The sequence below is a fragment of the Populus alba genome, chromosome 1 (assembly GCF_005239225.2).
Source record: "Populus alba chromosome 1, ASM523922v2, whole genome shotgun sequence".
NCBI classification, from domain to species: Eukaryota; Viridiplantae; Streptophyta; class Magnoliopsida; order Malpighiales; family Salicaceae; genus Populus; species Populus alba.
In genome coordinates, this window is record NC_133284.1 from 6,585,013 (window position 1) to 6,608,629 (window position 23,617).

At 30.9% G+C, this 23,617-nt stretch overlaps 1 protein-coding gene across 3 annotated transcripts; it reads right to left on the minus strand.

The window, feature by feature from the left end:
* Positions 1-5,980: 5,980 nt before the first annotated feature.
* Positions 5,981-10,816, minus strand: LOC118042016 (respiratory burst oxidase homolog protein D). Of its 3 annotated transcripts, none has more exons than XM_035049547.2 (13): positions 10,727-10,816; positions 9,843-10,583; positions 9,597-9,759; positions 9,447-9,495; positions 9,142-9,255; positions 8,499-8,927; positions 8,028-8,414; positions 7,818-7,913; positions 7,593-7,708; positions 7,362-7,464; positions 7,201-7,271; positions 6,465-7,012; positions 5,981-6,335 (listed from the first exon to the last, which is right to left on the minus strand). In XM_035049547.2, the coding sequence occupies exons 2-13, from the start codon at positions 10,435-10,437 to the stop codon at positions 6,226-6,228; spliced, it is 2,781 nt and encodes a 926-aa protein (XP_034905438.1). In that variant the 5' UTR covers positions 10,438-10,583; positions 10,727-10,816; the 3' UTR covers positions 5,981-6,225. The 3 variants fall into 3 exon arrangements, with proteins under 3 accessions (XP_034905438.1, XP_073266448.1, XP_034905427.1); XM_073410347.1 differs by lacking the exon at positions 10,727-10,816 and adding an exon at positions 10,667-10,683; XM_035049536.2 differs by lacking the exon at positions 10,727-10,816 and having other exon boundaries at positions 9,843-10,645.
* Positions 10,817-23,617: the final 12,801 nt, after the last annotated feature.

Consider the following 23,617-nt stretch of genomic DNA (forward strand, 5'->3'; position numbering starts at 1 on the left):
TGCATTGCCTTGCCATGTAATGTTATTTACTTATGATTCTGCTGCAATCATAATCTCTTAGTGTGATTTAAATTTCCTTCAGTGAAGTTTATTTTCGGTGTGGTTTTGATGCTTTATTGGGTTGCATATTTACCATTATCACTTGCATGCTTAGCTCTTTCTTGGCTTTCTTTGAGCATATATCCTTTCTTTCTCAGTTGAACATTTAATCTTTCAGTCCCCCCCCCCTTTTTTTTTTCTTTTTTAGATGATACATTTTGGCTTGTGTTCTTTGAACTAAACGTTTAGTCCTCGTGTTTCAGTTTTGTCTAAGATTTTAGTGGCGGACACAAAAAGTCATTGATGATTCCCATGAATCTGGAACTTCAAACTTGATTCTTTTATTGAAGGATCACTCCTTCTGGTTCAAGTGGACATGTAGAAATTATCATGCAGGTTTAAGTTCATGCGTATGTTGACAAGGAGATACTAAAATTCAATTGCTAGGGTAATCTCACCAGAACTTGATTTGTCACCACCAAAATACATGGACTAAAATATAATCTAGGATGTAACTCAGATTGTATTGCAAAAGTAAGGTTATTATATTTTTTAACCCAGAAAAAAAAAATGCCTCCCGCCCTTCACCCTAAAATGGATGGTGTAAGTCGATAGCAGGACCTTGTCAGTGTGATTAAACTGTTCAGCCCAATCCGTCCAGAAAAAAATATCTTTTATCATTGAATTGGGAAGTAAGTAGGAGAGATCTGATCGTGAGTATTTCAAACTGTTGTGGTTTCTAGTAAATTAAAAATTGAGCTGGGATATGTTTAGCAAATTCAGTTGATCACTTGCCTAAGCCATGGATCAATGGCTGGGACAATCTGATCTAATCTGTCAAATTCGTCGTCATTTTGCTGGTCCAATTTTTCCAGGAGTTTATGAGGCACAATTGAGAGGAACATTGCTTGAATTAAAATCTACTTTTCCTTTCATTCAATGGCAATCGAGGAAACGTTGGATCCAAATCTACTTCTCTTCCAATTGATCACACAAACCCTTTTGTTCTATCTGCAAACCCACCCTTAAAATACTTGTAACTAAGGCTGTCCTTCGCTATTTTGGGCTGGTAGCACTACTCTTTTTTCTTTTTTTTTTTCCCGTTATTGTTTTCTTCTATATATCAATGGGATTTATCTTTTGCTTATTTCTTATAATGAAAGTTGTAGTGATGTATAGTGATAATACTTCAAGTATAAAGAATAAAAAAATAAATTATTTTTTTGTTAAAAAAAAGGAACAAAAGGAGAATATTTTCTTACAAAAGAATGAAGGTAAGAAAAAAATGGTGATAAATAAGTCAAGTGTAACATGATAAATATATCAAGCATACAAAAACAAACAATATGATAATATTTTTTTTCAACATAAAAGCCCTAATTTGTATGTTATTATAGTATATTTTTTTTCTAATTTGATATGTCCCTTTAAAAGATTTACAACTTCTTAAATAGACTAAAAATTAACCTTTATAATATAGAAAAAAAAATCAAAATTCTAAATCAAATAGAAAAGAAAACTTAAAATATGAAATTAAGCTAAAATACAAAAATAAAATTGGCTAAAACATCTTTCAAGTCTAATTTAAAAGTCTTTTAATTTGATAAATTTTAAACTTGATTTAATTATCGGATCAAAACTTATGAGTTATTCTTATTAGGTTATAAGAACAAGCATCTTCTTATGTTTAACTCTATCGTGATGATCCATAAATGAGTTTATTAAGCTTTATGCATGATTCAATATTGGAGGTGACAAATTCATAATTCCCGGTTCAAAATTATCAAATTCTTTGAACTTGCCTTTATCAATTTTCAATCCCAAAACACCTTCCAATAATTTTATAAAACCTATAAAAAAATGATTCAAAACAAATATTTTTGAGTTACAATCTATATATTTTTGGAATTTTTAATTGAGAAAGCAACCTTCATAGAGTTCCGCTCTCCAAGATAAACTCGTCAACAAGATTGATAGTTTTATGGTTAGAATATGGCTGGCGAAAAGCTCTCTCTCTCCTTTTTCTTTTGTTTCGATTTTCTCTCTTGTTTTTATCATTGAAGGGACAAAACTTGAGAAAGCTAATTTAAGATTGAATCGGAAAAACCTAAAAACCAAATAAGAAAAAAACAATTTAGGAATCAAATTATATTTTGTTAGGCTAAAACACAATGGATGCATAGTGCAATCCACATTGCATTTGACTCGGGAGGAATAATGGAAAATACCATAGAAATGCTCCAATTCTTTTAGTTTATAATATTACTCGGTGTACCTGTATTATGCTGCAAGTATAATTTTAAGTTAATTTTTAATATATATATATACACACACACACACACACACACACATATATATATATATAAGACGACAACAATATAGCTATATTTTTTTATATCAAAAAATTTATTAATTAAGAAAATAAAAGATGATATTTACACTTAATAAAATTAATTAAGAAATATATGAACCGAAGAGTTAGAAAAGTGTTGCCAATGCTAATTAAAAACTCGAGTGGGAAATTCAACTTCCTTGTAAGAAGCGAAGTTTTAACTCGATTGTCCTGGCTATTTTATACATTTTTTTTTAATTTATCTTAAATGTTAATTCTAGTCGCTAAACACATTATTTTTATAAATTCAAGAGTATTAATTAAAATTAAATAAGAGTATTAATTAAAATGAAAATGAAAAAAATAATGAAAATTTTGTTTTAAAAAAGAAAAGGCCAAGCCTACACGCTTGGTTTTTTTTTTTTTTTTTAAAAAAAAAAATTAAAAATATTTCATAACACATTGAATAAGCCAAAGAAAATAACAGGTGCCAACATAACTTGAAAACTGAAACGAATGAGATAGAAAAAAAAATTGAGTTCAACAATCAAAGTATAAAAGAACAAAAATTTCAAAGATCTAAGGAGAAATATTAGCTATGAACGGTGACTTTTAAATGTAAGAGGAAGAATAATAAGAGATGGGTACTGTACAGTAAAAGATCCACAGTTTTTAGTTTACAAAATAGCTAGAAATTAATTGTACAGATGCAATGGATTCAAATAATAGTACGCATTGCCCTGGGTATATATTTTCTTTTCCAGTTTCTCTCTGCGGCCCTTTGTATGTTTACGTATTACTTTGAATATTTCCCGAAGATCTTCTTCAATTCGACCATCACACCTTTTTCGCAAATAAAAAAGAACAGAAAAAAAATTATATATCTCCATGAAATTATTGTTCAGCACCTTTTGTATGCCAAGTCAGAGGACTTGTCTTCAAGCTTGGTTGATTAGCATATTCAAAGTGCGGAAAATGTTTAGTTTTTCTGTGGAATATTGAACAGGTTCGTCACTGGTTTCTTCTGGTAAACGCATGCAGCAGAAAGCTTGCCTTTCACACGATTGTTTGAAAACACTTCCTTTGCTGTTGTTTTCCCTTGACAGAATATATACCGTAAATTATTTTTCATTGTTTGTTTTTTACATATATTATATGCGATAGAGCTCTTGAATTCATACAAAGAGAAAACTCTCAACGAAAATTTATATTTCATTGGATCCAATATATGTCTCTCTCTCTGTATGTATATATATAGGCATTATGTTTTTGTCTAGAAAAAAACCATTTGAATTGGCTTATAGGGCTAAATTTATATTTTTACATGTTTATTTGTCATTCTATAATTATTAAGGGATATTTTCCTTTCATAAATTTTTTATACAATGGATTTACTTTAGCAACCATTAAAAGAGAAATTCCTCTTAATTATGACCAGAGACATGCTTGGTTTTTTCCCCTTTTAAAAAAACAATGCAATGATTTTACAACCCTTGAAATTAACAATGAAATGGTTAATCTTTTTATCTTTTTTCTTTTCTCTTTTTTTTTTTTAAAAAAAATTACAATTTAATTATATTTGTTGTTGGTATTTCAACTTCAATCTTTATTTTTTTTTATTTTTTTATTCTTGATCATTTTATAAAAATTTTATTTGTTTTCAATTTTATCATTTAATCTCAATTTACAAGTATTATAGTTTTTAACTTGGTTCTTATTCTTTTACTTTTTATTTTTTATTTGGCCTTTTGTAAAAAAATTATTTGTTTTTAATTTCATCTTTCAATCCAAATTGATAATATTATATTTTTTTAATTTGATCCTTATTATTTTGATTTTTAATTTTTTTTTCTTCGCTCTTTTAAAAAAAAGTTATTATTCATTTCAATTTTATCCTTCAGTTTTTACTTTCTAAGTCATTTTTTATCCTCTTTTGATTTTTTTTTGTCTTTTTTCTAAATTAATTTTTCTTTCCAATTTCATCATTCGATAAAATATAATATTTATTTGGTATTTGAATTTTGATTATTATTCTTTTAGTTGCTATTTTTAAATCTTTTTGTATAATTGATTTTTTTTGAAAAAATTATTTTTTAATATTTGATTGATTGAAAATTGAATTTTATAGTTTTTTCAAATATAGGTATTTCAGGTTTAATGACTCGGGTCATTGGTTTGTAAAATTAACAAGGTTTTCTTTTAAAAAAAGAATTTCTAAAAGTCTTTATTTTTTATTAAGTTATTTCAATTTCATGATATGGGTTACGAGTTTAGCGGGATATTCCAGGTTGACTTGACTCTGATTACTAAGTTTACAGGTTTATTATGTTAACTCGTGTTATCCAGAACCAGTTTTTCATGCTGTTTTTGTATGTGGCTTTGTTTTTTTGTATTTAATGAGTTATGAATTGAGATACATTGTTTGTCTTTTTTCGGTAAAAAAATTTCATCAGGTTATCTTAATCACTTTTTTTTAAAATTTAATCTATATCTTATTGTTTTTTGTTTTTTATTTAATTTAATTAAATCCAGTTTATTTGACTTAACTAGTTATATAACTCTAGGGGCGTCCTCTTTTTTTTTATTATTCTTCTTAAAATAGAGTTGGAGTGCCTAAACATCAATTTTTTACATTAAAAAGAAAATAGCTTGACGCTAATTTTTTTTCTCCATAGCCTATACTCCAACGGGTCTGGTTATAGCCTATAGGTACCATCATCCTTCCACGAAGAGACCGTCAGTTGACTGCGTCCGCCAGGTTTGACCTTTCCTGTGATCAGTTTGATAGCGCGGGGGGCATTACCCTATTTGAGATAAGGACTTTCCAGAGCCATAGCCCTTCCGTGTAAGCTGAAAAGGGTAGGTGTTTTCGCCTCTATTCAACAGCCGTGTCTGGTGGTGCAACTAAACCTTGGTTGCGACGTCGGCAAGTGTCTCAATGAACTGGATCTGTTTTTGATACCATGATCTTGCGATCATTGTCTTAAGAGATGGATTTCCCACTTTGAAGTGTCTCTGTTTAAATCTGGATGTGATCTTTTAATTTGTGCTTCAACAGATTATATTGCTTATTAATTGTTTGAGCTTTTAACATACACTCTCTTGTTGGAAGAACGTGTCACATCAAATTAAGCATCAGAATTTAGCACAAGGTTTTTGTAGATGATCTAGTGAGAGACGGAATCACCAACACCATTGATGGAGACTGCATCATATATAGCTCTATTTCATGCTAGTCTTAAGGTTCAGGATGTGGAATCCACTTTAGGACCCATCAACAGATTAGTGGGCTCTGCCAACCTCTGTAAGTGGGTAATTAGGAATTCCCACATTGGTAATTTCCACCCACCATTCTCTATATCTGATAAATCCAGCACTGGTTTTTATATGTTTTATGGCTTTACCTTTCTTAAAAAATATGTATGTGCTTAGTGCATGATATTAATGTTATTTTTTTTAGTACTAGCAAGACAAGTCACCCATGTACTTTGTTTTTAAATTTTTACTAAATCATAATGAAACAACAAATAATTAATTACCGAGCGAAAAAGAGAGAGACCAAGCTCTCTTTGAAAAAAAGCCATGAGTTCTGCTAATTTACTCACGATCGAATTTAAGAATAGCTTCAGAAAATACTTTTACTCAAATATAGCGTGCAAAAATCATGGATTGCAATACACTTTTACTTCAGATTTGATATGAGCCTCTAAAAGAATTGTTTCAATCTGAAAGCAAGAAGTCAACAAAGCAAATTCAGGAAACAAAGCTACTATTTGCAATGGGGTGCTGACGGGGTAGTGACGTTTCACCAGTCAGCAACATTAAAGGTAATCCTCTCATTTCTTCTTCCTTCCTTAAAAGTTTTCTTTATGAAAATCAAACTTCGTAGAGGTCTTGTGAGAAAAGTCTAGAGCCAGGTGCCTTAGCTCCTTTGTAAGTGCTGGTGCCCCGCAGTAGAAAACTCCTGCTCGTAAATGTTGACACGGCATTGATTAGTTTGTAAGATCTTCTTAGTTTCGTGGACAGACAAAAAAAAAACAAAAGAAAGAAGGAGGGCCCAACGAAGTGGGTGGGCAAGGGTCGGTGAACTGACCAATTCGAGCATCTGGATGTCGGAGAGCGATTTTCTTGTAAACTTGTCGCCAGATGGGTTTGGCAAAGTGGGATTTGACCCGAGTGCCTGAAACCACATCCACGCCATTCTTGGCATGGTGTAATGACTGGAGCATTGCAATGAGGGCTGACCTTGCATCCCCTTCCTCGTATACACTTGTGCAATAGTTGTGCAATTCTATCACCTGCTTGTCGTCCATCTCCGCCACCTCATTCATCATCTCTTTGAACCACTCGAATGAACCTTGTTCCCTCGTGACCCAATAGAAATATGCTTTTCTTGTTTTGAAACTTCTGCTACTAATATTCTTGTTCTTATTGGGTGGTCCTCTACCACTTTCCAAGCCCTCTAGTGCTCCATTATCCTCTCCATCCTTTTCCTTAAGTTTCATGTTGTTGATGATGTCCTTGACAATGCTGACCATAGGTGTGGCTCCAATGCCAAGCCCTACAAGGAGCACCACTTCATATTTCTTGTACTCTTGTGCCGGTGCTCCGAATGGACCATCGATTAATATCTTCGGAAAGCTGTAGCATTGATTTGATCTCCACTTGTCATTGACATGTTCAAGGCAATAAAACTACTCTTCTATTATGGATGGCCAATATTCCAAATGAGACAGCCCGTAAACCTCACATAAATGTAACTGGCACAAGTTCTTGAAGTAAGGAAAAGAGTCATTAAAGAAGAAGGCTGATTAGAGATCTTAATTTACCTAGGATTGTTTTCTCCTTGCATATCAGCTCTGAGTAATCCACTATTCTCAGCAGGTGGAGGCTGACAAACCTAACAACAATTGAAAACATAAGAGATTGTTCGGAACAAAGCACGAAGGAAATTTGGTTTGCATGATGTAGTCATTAGCTAACAACAGACCTCAGAGAAAACAGTTTGGAGTTGCCTCGTCCAATCACCGAGTGTTCGAATGTGCACGCTCAGGTAGTCATCTCCTGGCGAAGAAGTGATAGAGAATGGGTGCCTGTGTTCATACCAACTATGCATTAGCGTCCAAGGTCAATAATTATACAATGTAATTGGATTGGGTTTCTTTGGCATAATTAAGTAGGCACCAGCTAGCAATCTGCCACGGAAATTAAATTAACTTACCATTGAAATGGAGAAACAGCAGCGCAGTTGACAAACATGTACTGCCCACTTTTGTATTTGAAGCCTTGGGGCTTTGACATGTGCAATGCCAGGACGTTTCCAGGATAGACGGCTACCTGATAAAGTGTTTATGGACAAAATACTGGTCTTCAGTATGGTACAGATTAGCCAGTAGAAGTTGAAGATAAGTAGTACGTAATTCATATAGACTTCATTGTACCATACCTTGAGAATCTTAACAGCTCTGATGCTTGATCTAAAAGCCCTGATCAACCTTTCACACGCATAAAGGATAACCGGCACTGCTAGGTACATCCATGTCTGCAGTCAAGAAAAATTGGAAATGGATTGTTTATTTATAACAACTTGAGAGGTAGAAGAGAAGCAAATTCTTAATTCATCAGTAGCAACGCAAGGGAGGAGCAAAGCACTGACCGTCTTCTTATACCATGTCTTTGTGAGGTAGAGGTAAATTCCATGGACCACGAGGAGAGTGTAGACAATAACGAACAGATGGTGGGAATACCAGAAGGCATTGAAGCCAGTGAGTTTCTTGAGAGGTTTAGGCAGGTTGAGCCTGTTGCGCCGGAACCATGGCGTGGCTAATGTGAATCCTATGGCCATCAGCACTACCATTATAATGCCTGTGACCCCCTCCACACCTTTCAAAAACCATCCGTAGTTATCAGGTTGCTCATCTCCAAAGTAAGGTTTCAGAGGCTCGTATTCTTTTTCAGTGGCGTGAAGAAGTCGGGGGAAATCACACGTTATATGAGCCCCTGCATGTAATCCAGTTCCAATGGCAATTCCTACTGCAATAACCTAAACAAATCATAACAAGCATCCTTAGATTTTAAGATCATGCAGACTTCTCGAACATAATATGGAATAGATTAGTTTCGTTACCTTGTGGAAATTTAGATTGTCATCAAAAGGCACAGCTACTCCCAATTTGGTCTTGTTTCGTAGCCAAGTAATGGTGTTCCGGCAGACTGGTAGTAAAATCAAGGCCATATTGAATTTAAGGGTCTCTGCCCCTCCTTTGGCAACACAAACGCAATAGCCCATTACATCGTATGCGGCCTTATTGTGTCGATACTCTATGAACTTGTAAGTAAATAAACCGGCAACGATTCCCATCCACAACATCATTATCCAAACTCTCTGCCAGTTATCCATCAAAAAGTACTTGACTTTTGGGTACCATCTCTTTAATGGATTGTTCTCTTGTGTAGGCTTCAGCTTTTGGCTCAACAATTCACTCAGAGGTCGGCTATCGCTAACTCTGACGGATTGGGTTGGAGCTTCCAATAGTAGTGTTTCCAAGTTATAAATCTGTTTATTGACACGAAAACAACAATTTTCATGTCAAAAATCTAAGATATTATATTAAAAAAACAGTTTAATTCAAAAACATAATCTTTAATTAAATTTCAAGATATAATTTATATTATTTAAAAGTAATAATAATAATTATGCCCAGAAAAATAAATGAACATTGGCTGTCGTTTAATTGCACTTAGAAGATGGAAACTTTTGTGTGCTGTACCATGATGTATCCAGCATTATCTGGGTCTAATTCTTCCATAATCAGTGCAGCATACTCCTTGGCTTGTTTCTGAATGTTGGAGAGCTTGTTTGCAGAAGCACTTAGACTGATAATCTACAAATAAATTTGATATGGTCAATCACAACTGCTAATGGTATGTAAGAAATAAAGTCGATAAATCAATCACGATTGATTTATTCCGTTCATCTTATTGAAAAGAAGAAGAAGAATCGTGCATATTGAGTGATGTTTTTTTGGTTGGTTTGAACGGGTCCACGTTAATAAAATATTCATTCGAAGCTTACCTCCAAAACTTCTTCTTCTGTTATTCTTCCATCAGCATCTTTATCAACCCTGCACAGATTATCGAATATTAAACACGTCACTGTTAATCAACAGCATAGACAACAATTCAGAGGGAAAAAGAACCGTTCAATTAATAGTAAACACTTTACATGTCAAAGAATGTTTGGAGCCTAGAGTCAAAGCTTTCATCGGCAATCTGATCCCAGAACTGTCTGAGCTGTGCCTTGTTAATTGAATCACCATTTGTGTTATGTCTCCGAGCAAGTGCACGAAATAATTCATTCGCAAATTCCTTAGAGTCCTTGTTCATACCTGTCATATACAAATATAGTGATCAGTAAGGAAACAACCGCAGAAGGGGGACGAATAAGTTCATAGCTAACAGCGGTACTCACCTATGCATTCGCCAAACAAGGAACTTGGAAGGAGGCCATTGGTAGAGGCAGTAAGTTCTTGAAATCGCTTCTCAACAGCAGGCCATCCATTTCCAGTTTTAGCAGTAATGAACTTAAGTCCCTTCAAGGCATGAGCAGCAGCTGACTTAGTCCTATCCAACCGTCTAGCTGTGGATGACCTTCTTGAAGCGAAACGTTTTAGCTCCTGAGAGACCTGCCTGATTTTGGACGATGTGTTCCTAAACAAGGAAGACCGCAGCGAAGAGGAATTGTTTCCCTCTAGCGCTGTCTTCGCCAGCAAAGTCAATTCGGGATCCTCATTAGCACCCTGAACGCTGTGAACTGCCACAGAATCGTCACAAATATCCAAAGTAATCTCCACTAAGGAAGTTGAATCGTCAGTGAAGCCGGAATTTATGGTGGTTTCAGGAGGAATATTGAACCCCGCGCTCTTCTTGGAAGAATGCTTTTTATCGAGAAGTCCTCCTCCTCCTGATCCTAAAGGCCCACTAAAAGCTGTTCTGTCACTTGCTATGCTTTCTGTGTCCGAACTGTCCTCAGAAGAAGCTCCCCTCAAGCCCTCGCTTCTGATCATTTTGAGTTACTGTACTTATCTTGCAAAACTTTTGCTAAAACAATGCGGGTTCGGAAAGGGAAAGTATAAGAAGAAAATATTAGCTTTAAGCAGAAAGTTGGCTGGTGTAGAGATTGTAGTTGGCAAAGAGCAGAGGGAGGAGGAACCTGATATATACAGACGCAAAAATGTTAGAAAAAAAGTGGAGGTTGCGAATAAATGAATTAATGGTTTCATGCATCTTTTATACTTTCAGTCAGATACGCAAATACCACGACAAAGGGATGCCGGTCAAAGAGTCATCACCTACCAAGCATATCAGTCTTCCTTTTATCTTCGTTTATTCACCTAATTTGCGCTAGCTGTAAACGAAATCTTCATCAGGGAGAGACCAGGAAAGACTCCCAGCCGTGTTTATTTATACGTTTTTTTTTAAAAAAAAAAAATTAAATTAATATTTTTTAGTAATTTTTTTTATTTCAGTGTGCTGATGTCAAAAATATTTTTTTAAAAAATAAAAAAAATTATTATTTTAATATATTAAAAAAATATTTTAAAAAACAATCACTATTATATTTTTAAAACATCCGCTAATTTGATTGCTTCCAAGGAATATGCATTGAGTTATATTGACTGTAATTAGCTAGTTGGCATTATTAAAGATAACATAAATAATTGTTGGAAAATTGGTTAAAACTCAGTTAAAGTGTATATTTGAGGTTAAATTTAAAATGAAATCTATTTATTTTTAAGGTTAAAATTTTATTGAAATTCTCCAACACAAGCTTTTTAATATAGAATAGTAACATGATTTAAATAAATTCTAAGTGAATAAAAAAATTAATCTCAAAGAATAATTAATTGAAATGTTTTGATGAAACACAAAAAAAATCTCTAAAAGAACTCTACATTACATAATAAATAAATAAAATTTTTATAGTGTTTATAAAATGGGAAATTTGAAAGTTATAATTTGACCTAAATAACATCAAACTTTTAAAATAGGAGGTTTTATGTAAAGTGAGCTTTAAACTTAAACCAGCATATGAGCATTGACCCTGCTTGAGCTAATGTTTGTGATTTAGGTCGAACCTAGTTATGAGTTTGGGTTTGAATTTATTGTAAAAAGATATTTCGGGCTATAAAAAATTATTTTTTGTCAATTAGAATTTGAATTTAAGCCTAGTTCATGAAGAATTATTTCTTACAATGGGTGAGAAGAATTTTTTTTAAAAAAAATTTTTAAATACAACGATTATAAGATATTCAACTATTGGATCGGGATTAAATTTTTTCAGGTGATTCTACGTATAATTTTCCAATGAGATTAATGAAACTCACGAAATAAGGACTAAAAATTGTTGTTTGAGCTGTGTTATTTTTCCTAAACTTTTCAAATTTATTATTAATTTTATATTTATTTGCTTTGTGATTTTGAATTGTTATTTGTTTCATGGTACAGGTAAGGTTTTTTATTTTCTATTTCCTCTAAACAGGCATACTTCATTTGCATCATTTTTTAAAAAATAAAACTATAAATTTAATAGTCATATCTGTGACTCATTTCGTTCATCAAATCTTTTATGTTCTCTGGATCATAAATGGATGCTAAAGATTTAATGCCGCCATGAGAATGACAAAATAATGCACTTCTTCTTGATACTAGCATGAGTGCTACCTAATCAGCAGCACAATCCTTTCACCAAACTAATTACACATCGGTAACTGAGGCTTCCCATCATCAAATGACTTTGTCGTTATCCATCACAAATTGTTGGGCATTTACATTTCTTCAGTTTGTCTACGCGACTGCGGCTGTGTTTTATTTAAAACACAGCACGCAGCCGTTTGGTAATTAAAAATGTGTTTGGTATTGCGGTAGCGGTTGTGGTTGTGGTTTAAAAAAAATTATTTTATAAAAAGTACTTTTAATTGAGGTTGGTTTGAAAAAATAGGTGTTTGGTTAAAACTGTGGTTGAAATTGAGGTTTAAAAAAAGTAGTTCTAATGTGTTTGGTTAAGAATGCTTTTGAAATTGAGGTTATAAAATAATTTTAAAAATATATATATTAATATTGATGGTTTTTAATTTAAATATTATGGATTTAACTATTGCTGTTACATCATGAAATAAATGACACTTTATATAAAAAAAATTATTTTAACAAAAAACTATTTACAATTTTATTACGTACAAAATTCATCCGACAAGAACTACAAAATTAGGTAAAATATTATCAAGAATAAAATTAAGATTACATTACGAGTAAATTTAATTCACCTTAAACTAATTAAAAAAAACAAAAAAAAATTGTTGTTCACGTAAATAATACGAGTGAAATTAATTACCTACATAGGTATATAAAAAAAAAAAAAAAAGTGTTCTGCGAACAGTGGAGGCATGCTCCATTGTTCACTGAACAGTGGATGCATGCCTTCACTGTAATAAATAAATAAATAAAAAAAACTGTTTTGTGAACAGTGGAGCATGATCCACTGTTCACAACAGTAGCCTGAGTTTGGACGCGCAAAAAGCAGGCAGGAGCTGCTTCTTCTTTTCTCGCGTTTTAAACGCAGCTGCACGTGGGACCCAGTAAACAGTAACACGCGTTTATTAATTACCAAACGGCTTGTTGATTGAAATCGTAGGAAACGTGGAAGCCACCACGTTACCAAACGGTTTCTAAAAAAAGTGATTTACTGTTCATGGAGCCCACGCAATTTTCACGTTTAAAACGCTGGAAAAAAAAAAGCAACAAAAACATGCTTTTCATTCTCTGCCGGTTATAAAAAACAAGGAACAGTGCAATTCATTGCACTGTTCACCAATGAATTGCATTGTTCACGTGAACAGTGCAATTCACTTGCACTGTCCACAGTTTATTTTTTTTTTGTTTTTTTTTTATTTTAATGTTTTAATTGTATTAATTTTTTTTTTAAAAAAAAAAACTAGTTTAGAAAATTAAATTCATTCACAAAAAAATATTTTTTTCTCGAAAAACTAGTATAGATTGAATTAAATTCATTCGCACAATAATATCAATTTTGTAGTTTTTATCGAATGAATTTTGTACGTAATGGAATTATAAATAGTTTAATGAAATAATAAAAAATATTTTATATAAAGTATTATTTTTTTCATGATGTAATAGGAGTAATTAATTTTACAATATTTAAATTTAAAACCATCAATATTAATATATATTTTTTAAAATTATTTTATAAGCTCAATTTCAAAACCATTCTTAACCAAACACATTAAACTACTTTTTTTTTCAACCTCAATTTCAACCACAGTTTTAACCAAACATCTATTTTTTCAAACCAACCTCAACTAAAAGTACTTTTTATAAAATAACTTTTTTTAAACTACAACCACAACAGCTATCGCAATACCAAACACATTTTTAATTACCAAACGGCTGCGTGCTGTGTTTTAAATAAAACGCAGCCGCAGTCACGTAGACAAACGGAAGAAATGTAAATGCCCAACAATTTGTGATGGATGACGACAAAGTCATTTGATGATGGGAAGCCTCAGTTACCGATGTGTAATTAGTTTGGTGAAAGGATTGTGCTGCTGATTAGGTAGCACTCATGCTAGTATCAAGAAGAAGTGCATTATTTTGTCATTCTCATGGCGGCATTAAATCTTTTATAAAAAAGAAGCGGTGATGAGACTGATAGATCTAGCTAGGAACGATTAGAAATAGGTATCATCGCTAATTTAGGCAACCACACAACAAATAAAATGAACATGAGATTCTAAATTTTATTTTTTAAAAGTTACTAATTCAAGTTTTATTAATTTTAAGTATATTAAATATTTATATAATTATTAATTTTAAAATTTATAAAATTAATTAAAATATACACAAGTTAACTTAGTTATTCACATTAAAAAAATATTATAAATACAAATTTATTTATGAATTATTCATCCTGTAAGTTTTATCTAGGTTTTGTATATATTTTTTTAATTGAGAATGGAGCTAGGAAACCTTGATGTTTAGAACCCCTTCATTCGAGCCAGGAAACCTTCTTCACAAATTATTAAAAGCAATTTGTATTGATAAGCTTTTTTATCTTTTTTTTCAGCACATAGTACTCAATATTATCATCATGCTTCATTCTTTTGTGTAACATGCACGATACTGTATTCAATTTATGACACTAGATTGGCCCAATGAGTTGATATGAAGTTTGATTTGAGTTAAGTTTTATATATAAAAAAATAATAATAACAATTAGAGTTGAAATTAAAAGGTTGATTTGGTTAAAATTCCTTAATTTTTTTTTAAATAATTTTTTTTAAACTTTTTTTTATATAGATAAAATGAAATTAACTCGTATTAATTAATGTTAATTTTCATTGATCATGGTTTTAAAAAAATTATTTTTTATATTAACATATCAATACTATTTAAAAATATAAAAAAATTAAAAAATTAAATTTTAACAAAAAAAACAAGTTGAAAGTCCTGGTTATTTTTGCATTTCAAAAGCTAAAAATTTAAAAAAAAATTATTTTTTTTATTTACTTCAAATTAATATTTTTTAATGTTTTTAGATTATTTTAATATGCTGATTTTTAAAATAATTTTTTAAAAATAAAAAAAATTATTTTAATATAATTCTAAGTAAAAACATATTTTAAAAAACAACCACAACTGTATTTTTAAATAAAAATAAAACACGATCCCATCATAAATTTTACCTCTTTGCTTCTCTTTTTTCTCATCATTCCCTGTATTTGCTCCAAGGACAATCGATGTAAATCAGAATCGCTAAGATGAAGAGGTCAATTTGAGCACTAGACATGAGCAAAAAACGGTGCCCATTTAAAGAGAAACCCATGACGCGAGTGAAATTAAAGAGTGTTGAAAATGAGGGAGATTTGTTTAGAGCTTCTTCTTCAAAAACATGTGAAAATGGTTCGAGGCAACACGTCTCCATCACCCTCTTTCCCGGAACGCGGATCCACAATCTTCTTCCGAAGAAAGTTGCTAAAGTCTAACTGAAACTACGACATAGAAACTTGGACCGCTAATAGTCGGCGTGATGAAACTATATATATATATATTATTATTTTTTTCAAAGTCTTTCTATAATAATTAAGTTGAAATTTCATACATGGAACGAGCGGACCCTAATTCCATTAATGCATTGCATGGAAATTTTTGAAAGTGTCTTAAAAGAAGAATTGCATATTATTGATTTATTAGTTGGAAGGTGATTTCAAGGAAATGTTTTACGTGGAATTAACATTTTTATAGTAAAAATCAAAACTTAATTCCTCCCGGTACTGTAGAGTGGATGAATCAAATTGCAATTTTTATTTTCAGCCTTGTTTTAAAAATTATTCACAAATCTGTTCCCTTTGGAACCTGGAAGGAGTCCTTCTATGGTACATTTGTTTAATGGCTTTCACTTAACCACCAAAGTCATTGTTTCTTTACCAGCTGCTGCTCCATCCACTCATCTAATAATGAACGAGGATGAGATGAATCTATAGAGTCATAGATAATATTGTTTTAAAATCCGACATGATCGGGCGAGTTAATTCATGATTTGAGTGACTTGATATCTAAATAAAGTTATGTTTTAATAAAATTAGGGTGAGGATTTACATGGAATAACTTAGTACAAAACTTGAGTTTACCTCTAATCCTGTTGATATATTTTTTTAATTTTTTTATTATTTTTTATAAAATTAAAAAAAAAAATTAACTTGAATTCATAAGAGTAGAGTCATGACAATCCCCGATCCAGGATTTATTCTATAAACCGAGTTTAAAAACTAAGACAGTATATTGCTTATTATTATAAAGGTGTCCTGATTGTAAATTAAGGTTGAAAACTGAGAAATTGCCAAGGGAAAGGAACAACAAAGCCCAATCAACATAAATTGATAGCCCAAACATGCAGCTGCGGTCTCAAAGCCAGTTGACCCAGCTATGCCTGGCTGATGCTTTTTGGCACTGTTTATTTCGGTGATGCAAAAGTATTTTTGAAAAAAAAAATAATTTTTATATTATTTTTAGATATTTTTAATTTTATGGTGTTAAAAAAAAATTAAAAAATTAAGTTTAATTCAATATTAAACAGACAGGCTGCATGAGTAACCATTCAACGTCTTCTGTGGGACTATTTTGAGAAAGAGCATACTTGTAATTAACCAAGGCAAGTGTGAGGCCAGTAACCCATTTTGATAGTTTTATGGAGTACCTGACTGGGCTGAAAGCATGACACCCTTTAAGGCGTCCTCCTTTTCATGATTCCTCTCGTATATATTTCGTTGTTTTTCCATACACCCATGGATATTCAAGAAAAAAAAAGAGTTTAGATTCTCTCGTGTTCCTCTTTTTTCTCTCATGTTGCTAGAATTTAAAAAAAAAATAAAATGAATTCATATGATTTTTATACATGTTATAAATGGAAAGAATATATATATAATTGATCATGTTTTTCTTTCAACATCAAAGGATCCAAATTCAAAACAATTGCTCGCACTCGATTCACTATAATAAGCAAAAAGTTAAGCAAGTTTTTATCCAGAGAATTAGCTCAATTTTATTATATATATATATATAATAGAATTAATAAAACTTAATAGTCCTCTGAAAAACATGATCTAGAGTGAAAGTTACTGTTTGCTATAATAATACAATGATAATTTATTTTTTTATAAACTTTAGCTTGGTATTAGGAAAAGTTTGGCCTTTTCCTTATATCTATTAGTGATTATCATATTGATTGGGGACAACTTAATATATTTATATTTCTACATTGTAATGAAATAAAATAAATTGATATACATGAGTTTTTTTTTTTTTTTGTATTTTTAGCCTTGGTTTTTTTTTTTTTTTTGTTATAATCAAGTTGGTTGAAAGATAATTTAATCTTTTAATATGTATAAAATATAATAAAAAAAACTCAAAAATAACTAGTACATGCAACACACACGTCAGCACATGGAAGGTGTTCATGGTCTTTTGATACTGGTATGACATCTCATAAGGGACAAAAATCTTCTTTCATAATGTTGTTGGGATCACTTTGGCATCTTTTTCTTGCTGGAGTGGCAAATGTTGTTGATAATTGAGTGATTTGTTGTTGACAATGGTTTTTTTTTTCTCTCATTCCCTTAAAAATTGCTCTGATCATTAAAAAATTTAGATTCGTCCTCTTATTTATTGAAATTTTAATTTTTAATCTTTTGATTTTTTATTTTTCTTCTTAGTCCTGTTTTTAAATTTTGATTTGTTTTCAATTTCATCATTTAATCCCAATTTATGAGATGCTATTTTTTACAATTTGATCATTGTTCTTTTGATTCTGTTTCATTTTCTTTTGTTGGATTGATTTTTCTTTTTAATCTCACCTTTAATTCAATAATTTATAGTTGTCTTCTAATATAGTTTTTTTGTTTCAATTTTGTTCCTCGTTCCTTTAATCACCATTTTTTTTAGGATTTTTTTGTATAATTGTTTTGTTTTTTAAATTTTATCTTTTAATATTTGATTGGTTGAGAATTTAATTTTGTAGTTCTTCCATACATGATGCTTTTAGCCTAATAATATAAATCATGAGTTTGAAAAGTAAACACATGTTGACATTATTTGTTTTTGTTTGTTTTCTTTGACTTATTTTCTTTTACAATCTCATCATTCGATGTTGGTTTTTTTTTTTAAAAAAAATAAACCTTGTAATTTTCTTTTTTTCTTTTTCTTTTATATTAGGTTATCCAAATTTCATGATCAAATTACAAGTTTGGATGATTAAACTTAGTTGGCTCAATCCTTATTTATTGAATTGTAAATTTTTTTTTTAATCATGTCCTTCAAAATTTAATTCTTTTTGAAATTCTTTTTGAAATTCTTTTTCATCATTTTTTTATATTTTGGCTTTTATTGGGCCATTCCATTAGGATGATCCGAGTCACAGGATTTCGATCATCTTACATGGTTTTGATTTTTTTATGTTATTTTTTGATTTTCCGGTTTCATACTTCTACAGTTGGTTTGTTCACAATTAGATTTTGAGAATTTATTTCTCGTTTACTTTCTATTAGGTTATTCTACATACACTACTCAGGTTATAGGTTTGTCATACTAACTTAAGGTTGACTCGGACTGATTTTTTTATTATTTCTATCTAATTTCATTATATTGTATTTAATCAAATGTTTTTTTTTTAGAATTTGTTTTGAGTTATTATGATTATTATTTTTAGTTAATTTGCCCTCGTTGCTTTTTTATCATCTAATTTTTAAAAAAATTAATTTATTTTACTTAGTCAATTCTATAACCCCAGCTATGTATTTTTTTTTTTTTTTAAAATTCTTAGAACATTTGAACATTATTTTTTATAATAATAATAAAAAAAATTCACTGTATCAAGGTTACACGTCTAGTTTATCTCTGATCTATCTATTCAATCCTGGTTGTTGCCAATGACATGAGCCGAACCCCCGAGTGGTTCAAGTTGGGTAGCTTCCATGCACTAGCTATGAATTATTTATAGACAGCTAAGGTGCATTTGATTTTTGGTCGGCATACTTCTATACAGATGGAGGTGCCACATCAACCATCAATCTTGATCACAACTCGACACCTGTACACTTCCCGGTCGCGACTGCTTTATCATAGAGAGATTGACATGAACGAAATATGTTCTTGAAGTGTTTTATAGCCTGTCGGCATTGACTTGTGAACAAATAATTCTCATCCACCCCTATTAACACTGTATAAAAGATATTATTATTATTATTATTATTATTAATGTCAGGAAATTTTTCCTTACAGAAATATTTAATATTTAAGAGAAAAAAGAACATAGGCCTTATAAGAAATTATTCGGGAAAGTGATTGAATCCGTGTTTTTAATTTTTTTTTTAATTTATTTAAAATTAATATTGATTTAGTGTTTTTAAGTTGTTTTGATACGATGATATCAATTTTTTTAAAAATATATTATTTTAATATATTTTTAAATAAAAAGCATTTTGAAAAACAATCACAATTATACTTCGATAATATTATTTTAATGCATTTCTAAGAGACATGGTTAATAATACAAATACTATAAATTTTCTCTTAACTATTCCAATAAATAAATTGTAATTTTTATTTTTTTATCATATATTCATAAAGTATTTATCATAAAAGATCAAAAATAAATATTTTTATTTTTAGAGTTAAACCTTATCTATTTATTTATCTAATCATTGAAAAGTCTCCAAATTTCACAAAAAAAATGTTTTGTAGAAATTAAGACATCAACCACCAATCATCTATTCTTCCAGCTACAAGAAATGAAATATCAATATAAATATATGATCATCTATTATTCAAACACTAAAACTATATTTATTAGTTTATTGAAATTTTTTTTGGAGATCATCATAATTTTTTAAGAAATAATGTAATATAAATTATAATTTTTAAATTAAAAAGTTAGAAAAATTTTTATTTTTATTAAATCAACATTTTGATTTAACTTAGAAGTCAAAATATTTTTCTTAACAAATATATTTATAATTTTTTTTAAAAAAAAAACAACTCAAATCAGTTTTAAAAAACCATACTAAATATGATGCGTTGAAAAACTTAGTTCAAATTCAACTCATATACTATCAAAGAAATGCCAAAGATAAAACTTAATTACAGGGTGGGATTATCGTATAAGAATTGTGAAAGATAAAACTTAATTACAGAATGAGATTTTCGTATAAATCATAAAAATAACTATATGATTTAATAATTTCAATTATTAGATAAATTTCAAGATATAATTTATATATATTATTTTTTAATATAAATCTTTAAGTTAAAGCTCTATAGGATTAAAAGTAGTATAGATTCATACTAATTTATATTTAATTTTTATTAAATAAATAAGAATATTGAGATTTGAATTCGTAATTATTTAATTATTAAAATTTTGATATCATATTAAATAATTATATTAATTTAATAACTTAAATTATTAGATAAAATTTAATATATAATTTATGTTATTATGTAATATAATTCTTATCTAAAGTACCAGCATTAACCACACATGGCTAAAACTATTATAAAACAATAATTTTTGTGTTTTTGGTATTTGTGACGACACCATGGCTGGGTTACGCACTCATCCGATTAAAAACATAGGAAGAGGATTACAGGGGGGAAGGAAACAAGAAAGATTCATCATTAACAACTGGCATCGGAATCTTTCCCGGTGATCAAACAGGAAGGCAAGTCGGATGGAGCTGGAAAACCCTAGAAAGGCCAGTTCAGAATCAGTTTAGAAAAAGATAACAAAAGACCCACTGTGCAGCGGTAGGATATCATCGCAAATCACGATTTGCACCACGCAGGTCCCCCCCAGCTGGCCCGTCGAGATTTACTGACGTCGGGGGTTTAGTATATCTCTTGGGTGGCACTGCCTGAACACATTCATGTGCAGGGACGACACTGTTCAGAGTTCGGAGACCAGGTCACATGATAATCTCACATGGACCCCCTGCCCCAATCCTCTGTGTATATATATATATATATCCACGCTGCAGTGATTGTGAAAAAACTGTGGCCCAATCTCTCTGTGACATTTAAATCCCACCCACGCTCTTTATCTCTTTCTGGTCTCTAACTAACGAGGAGGCACATCTATCATGTCGCAGTTGAAAAGTTAAAATCTGGTGATGAAAGAATATAATTTCAAATTTTAATTACTTGTTTAAAAATATAATTTATATTATTTTTTAAATTTATTTTACAAAAACAAACAATAGAAAGTATTTAAAATCACATCAATCATTCTTAATAGAATTATTTAAAAGTTGGCATCTAAAAACTCGTAGCACCAACATGCAACATGCAATAGATTTCATAATCTCCATTTCTGTTCCAGTGATATTGATACTTTTGGTTTTCATTTTTCAAGAACAATTCCTTTTCTTTTACTATCTCTTGAAAAATGTAAAATCATCAGTGAAAATAAATTTAAAAATAAGGCAACCTTTCATCGTCGAAGTAGTGTTTCTTAATTGTATACAAATAAGCTCTCGAATTGTAAGTGAGATTCAAATCTCTACAGCACAAGTAAAGGGAACATAAAATTATCTGTCTTCGATAAACGAATCAACAGAATTCTGCAGGAACGTATGTGTTTGTCGAGCAGAAAAAAGAACAACAATAAATGAAGCGTCCTGGCAAAGAAAAACGCAGTAGTGACTTGTTCAACATGTACCTTTTTAGGATTTAACGTAAGCTAGCTATGTCTGTGAAAACACAAAGGAACATGGAAAGTGGTGGTTGCTGAGAACTGAGAAGAAAGACATGGATCGTGCAAACACATGGTGATGCTCTGCAGTATGGACCACTGGATAGTGGGGCATCTTTTGTTTTTTCTTCTTGTTTCTCTCCTTCTGAAACCATTTTTTCACTATGTTTGGCACGTTTGAAAATAAAATTGAGTGGATGCGGGAAGTCTTGCGGTGTTCATGCAAGTCCCAAGCCCTAACTCGCAACGACAGGAGCACATCTGGATTTCAAAGGTTGTCTTCTGTACACATATCTCTTCACTAGCGACAAAGTGTCTTTGTTCACTGTTTCGTCTGAAAATCTATGCATCGCTCTTTAAAACCAAAAAAATTAATATTGGTCAACAAACTGATCTAATACCTTGATGGTAAGTTATGATATCAGTTGATGGGTTGGGGTTTAATCTCTCAAGTTGCTTATATGCGGCATCTACGCAGGATGCACCGAAAGGCTAGGCAAAATCTTTCGCAAGAAGAAATTAATTGAATTTTCAAACTTCACTTTTTTTTTCTTTTCCTAATGTTATGTTAGACAAGTGGTTAAAAATTATCTTTGTAAAATCTAACTTTATTTTTATTTATTTAAAAAGAGGTGACTTATTAAGGAGATAATGACCGGTAGATTGTTTTTAGATGAACTAATCACTAACAAAACTAAAATAAAAATAATGGTTATTTTACTATCCATTGCACTGTTCACATAAACAGTGCAACTTTTTTTTTTTAGTTTTCTCTTTTTTTTTTTTTAATTTTATTTTTTTAAAAAAAAATGGTTCATTTCACTGTTCATGTGAGTAGTTTGATTTTTTTTTTTTGTTTTTTTTCGATTTTTTACCGGTTCATTGCACCACCCATGCAATTTTCTTAATTTTTTTCTTTTCACAAATACTGTTGTTTTTCCTTTCCTCGTCGTATTTGATTTATTTACAATTTTATACTTTCAAGTTATAATAAGATCGTAATCGTGGGTTTCCAGGAAGGAAAATTAGAAAGTATCCGACCCATTTCACTTGCTTGCTTGCTTCTCTCGAATTTGCCTCTCTTCACCTGCAATTAGCCTCTATTAACAAAATCAAGTGTGTTATAAAGCTTGTGACCAAAAGGAGAAATGCTTTGGAAGCGGAACCTTCATCTCTTGAAAGAAAAAAAGAAAGAGCGTGTTTCCTGATCTTTTCAATTTACCTTGACGGTAGAAATCTCCTTCCTTCACGCCAAACGTCACCGTAGTACAGTCGGTGGGCTTGAAGTCATCATTAGCGAAAGAGCCCGAGACAAAAGCAGAAAAGTGCAGTCCTCGAAAAGAGAAAAAACCAGGGACAAAAGCCGAATATGTGAGGGTGGCCCAGATATCTTAGGTGAGAGATGCAGGTAGAAAGAGGGAGACAAGGAAATTTAGTGGTCAGCTGTGCTCAAATTCACATATTTTTCCTTTCCCATCAACCCCCCCAGAAAAATAAACAAATACCACACGAGTCTCGGCGTTTCCAACTTTCAAAATGTTTTCAAAACACTTTCTTCTCCTGTCGTCGAGCATGCCCTCCATAGTCCATCCACATTTTCAACAGCCAGAAGTTAAATAATTGCACATTTCTCCTCCACCTACCATCACATAAAAATTAAAACAGGCTGTTGTAGTAGCTACTAGCTAGCTGGATTACCACTGCCTATTATTATTGTTTTTTTTAATTAAATATGTGTTTGATAGTGTAGTTGTTTTTTTTTTTAAAATGTTTTTTATTTAAAAAAACATGTTAATAATATTTTTTTTATTTTTTAAAAATTATTTTTGAGATTAATATATTAAAATGATCTGAAAACATCAGAAACATATTAATTTAAAATAAAAAAAAAATTAAATTTTAAAAAAAATACTTTTCCACCACCATAC

Bases quoted from the DNA above. Each gene is read 5' to 3' on its own strand.
- LOC118042016 (XM_035049547.2), bottom strand. From the start codon at position 10,437: ATGATCAGAAGCGAGGGCTTGAGGGGAGCTTCTTCTGAGGACAGTTCG. The intron at 7,914-8,027 runs GTCAGTGCTTTG...TCTTGACTGCAG, and splicing joins AGACATGGTATAAGAAGACG to ACATGGATGTACCTAGCAGT. The intron at 7,709-7,817 runs GTATGGTACAAT...ACACTTTATCAG, and splicing joins GAGCTGTTAAGATTCTCAAG to GTAGCCGTCTATCCTGGAAA.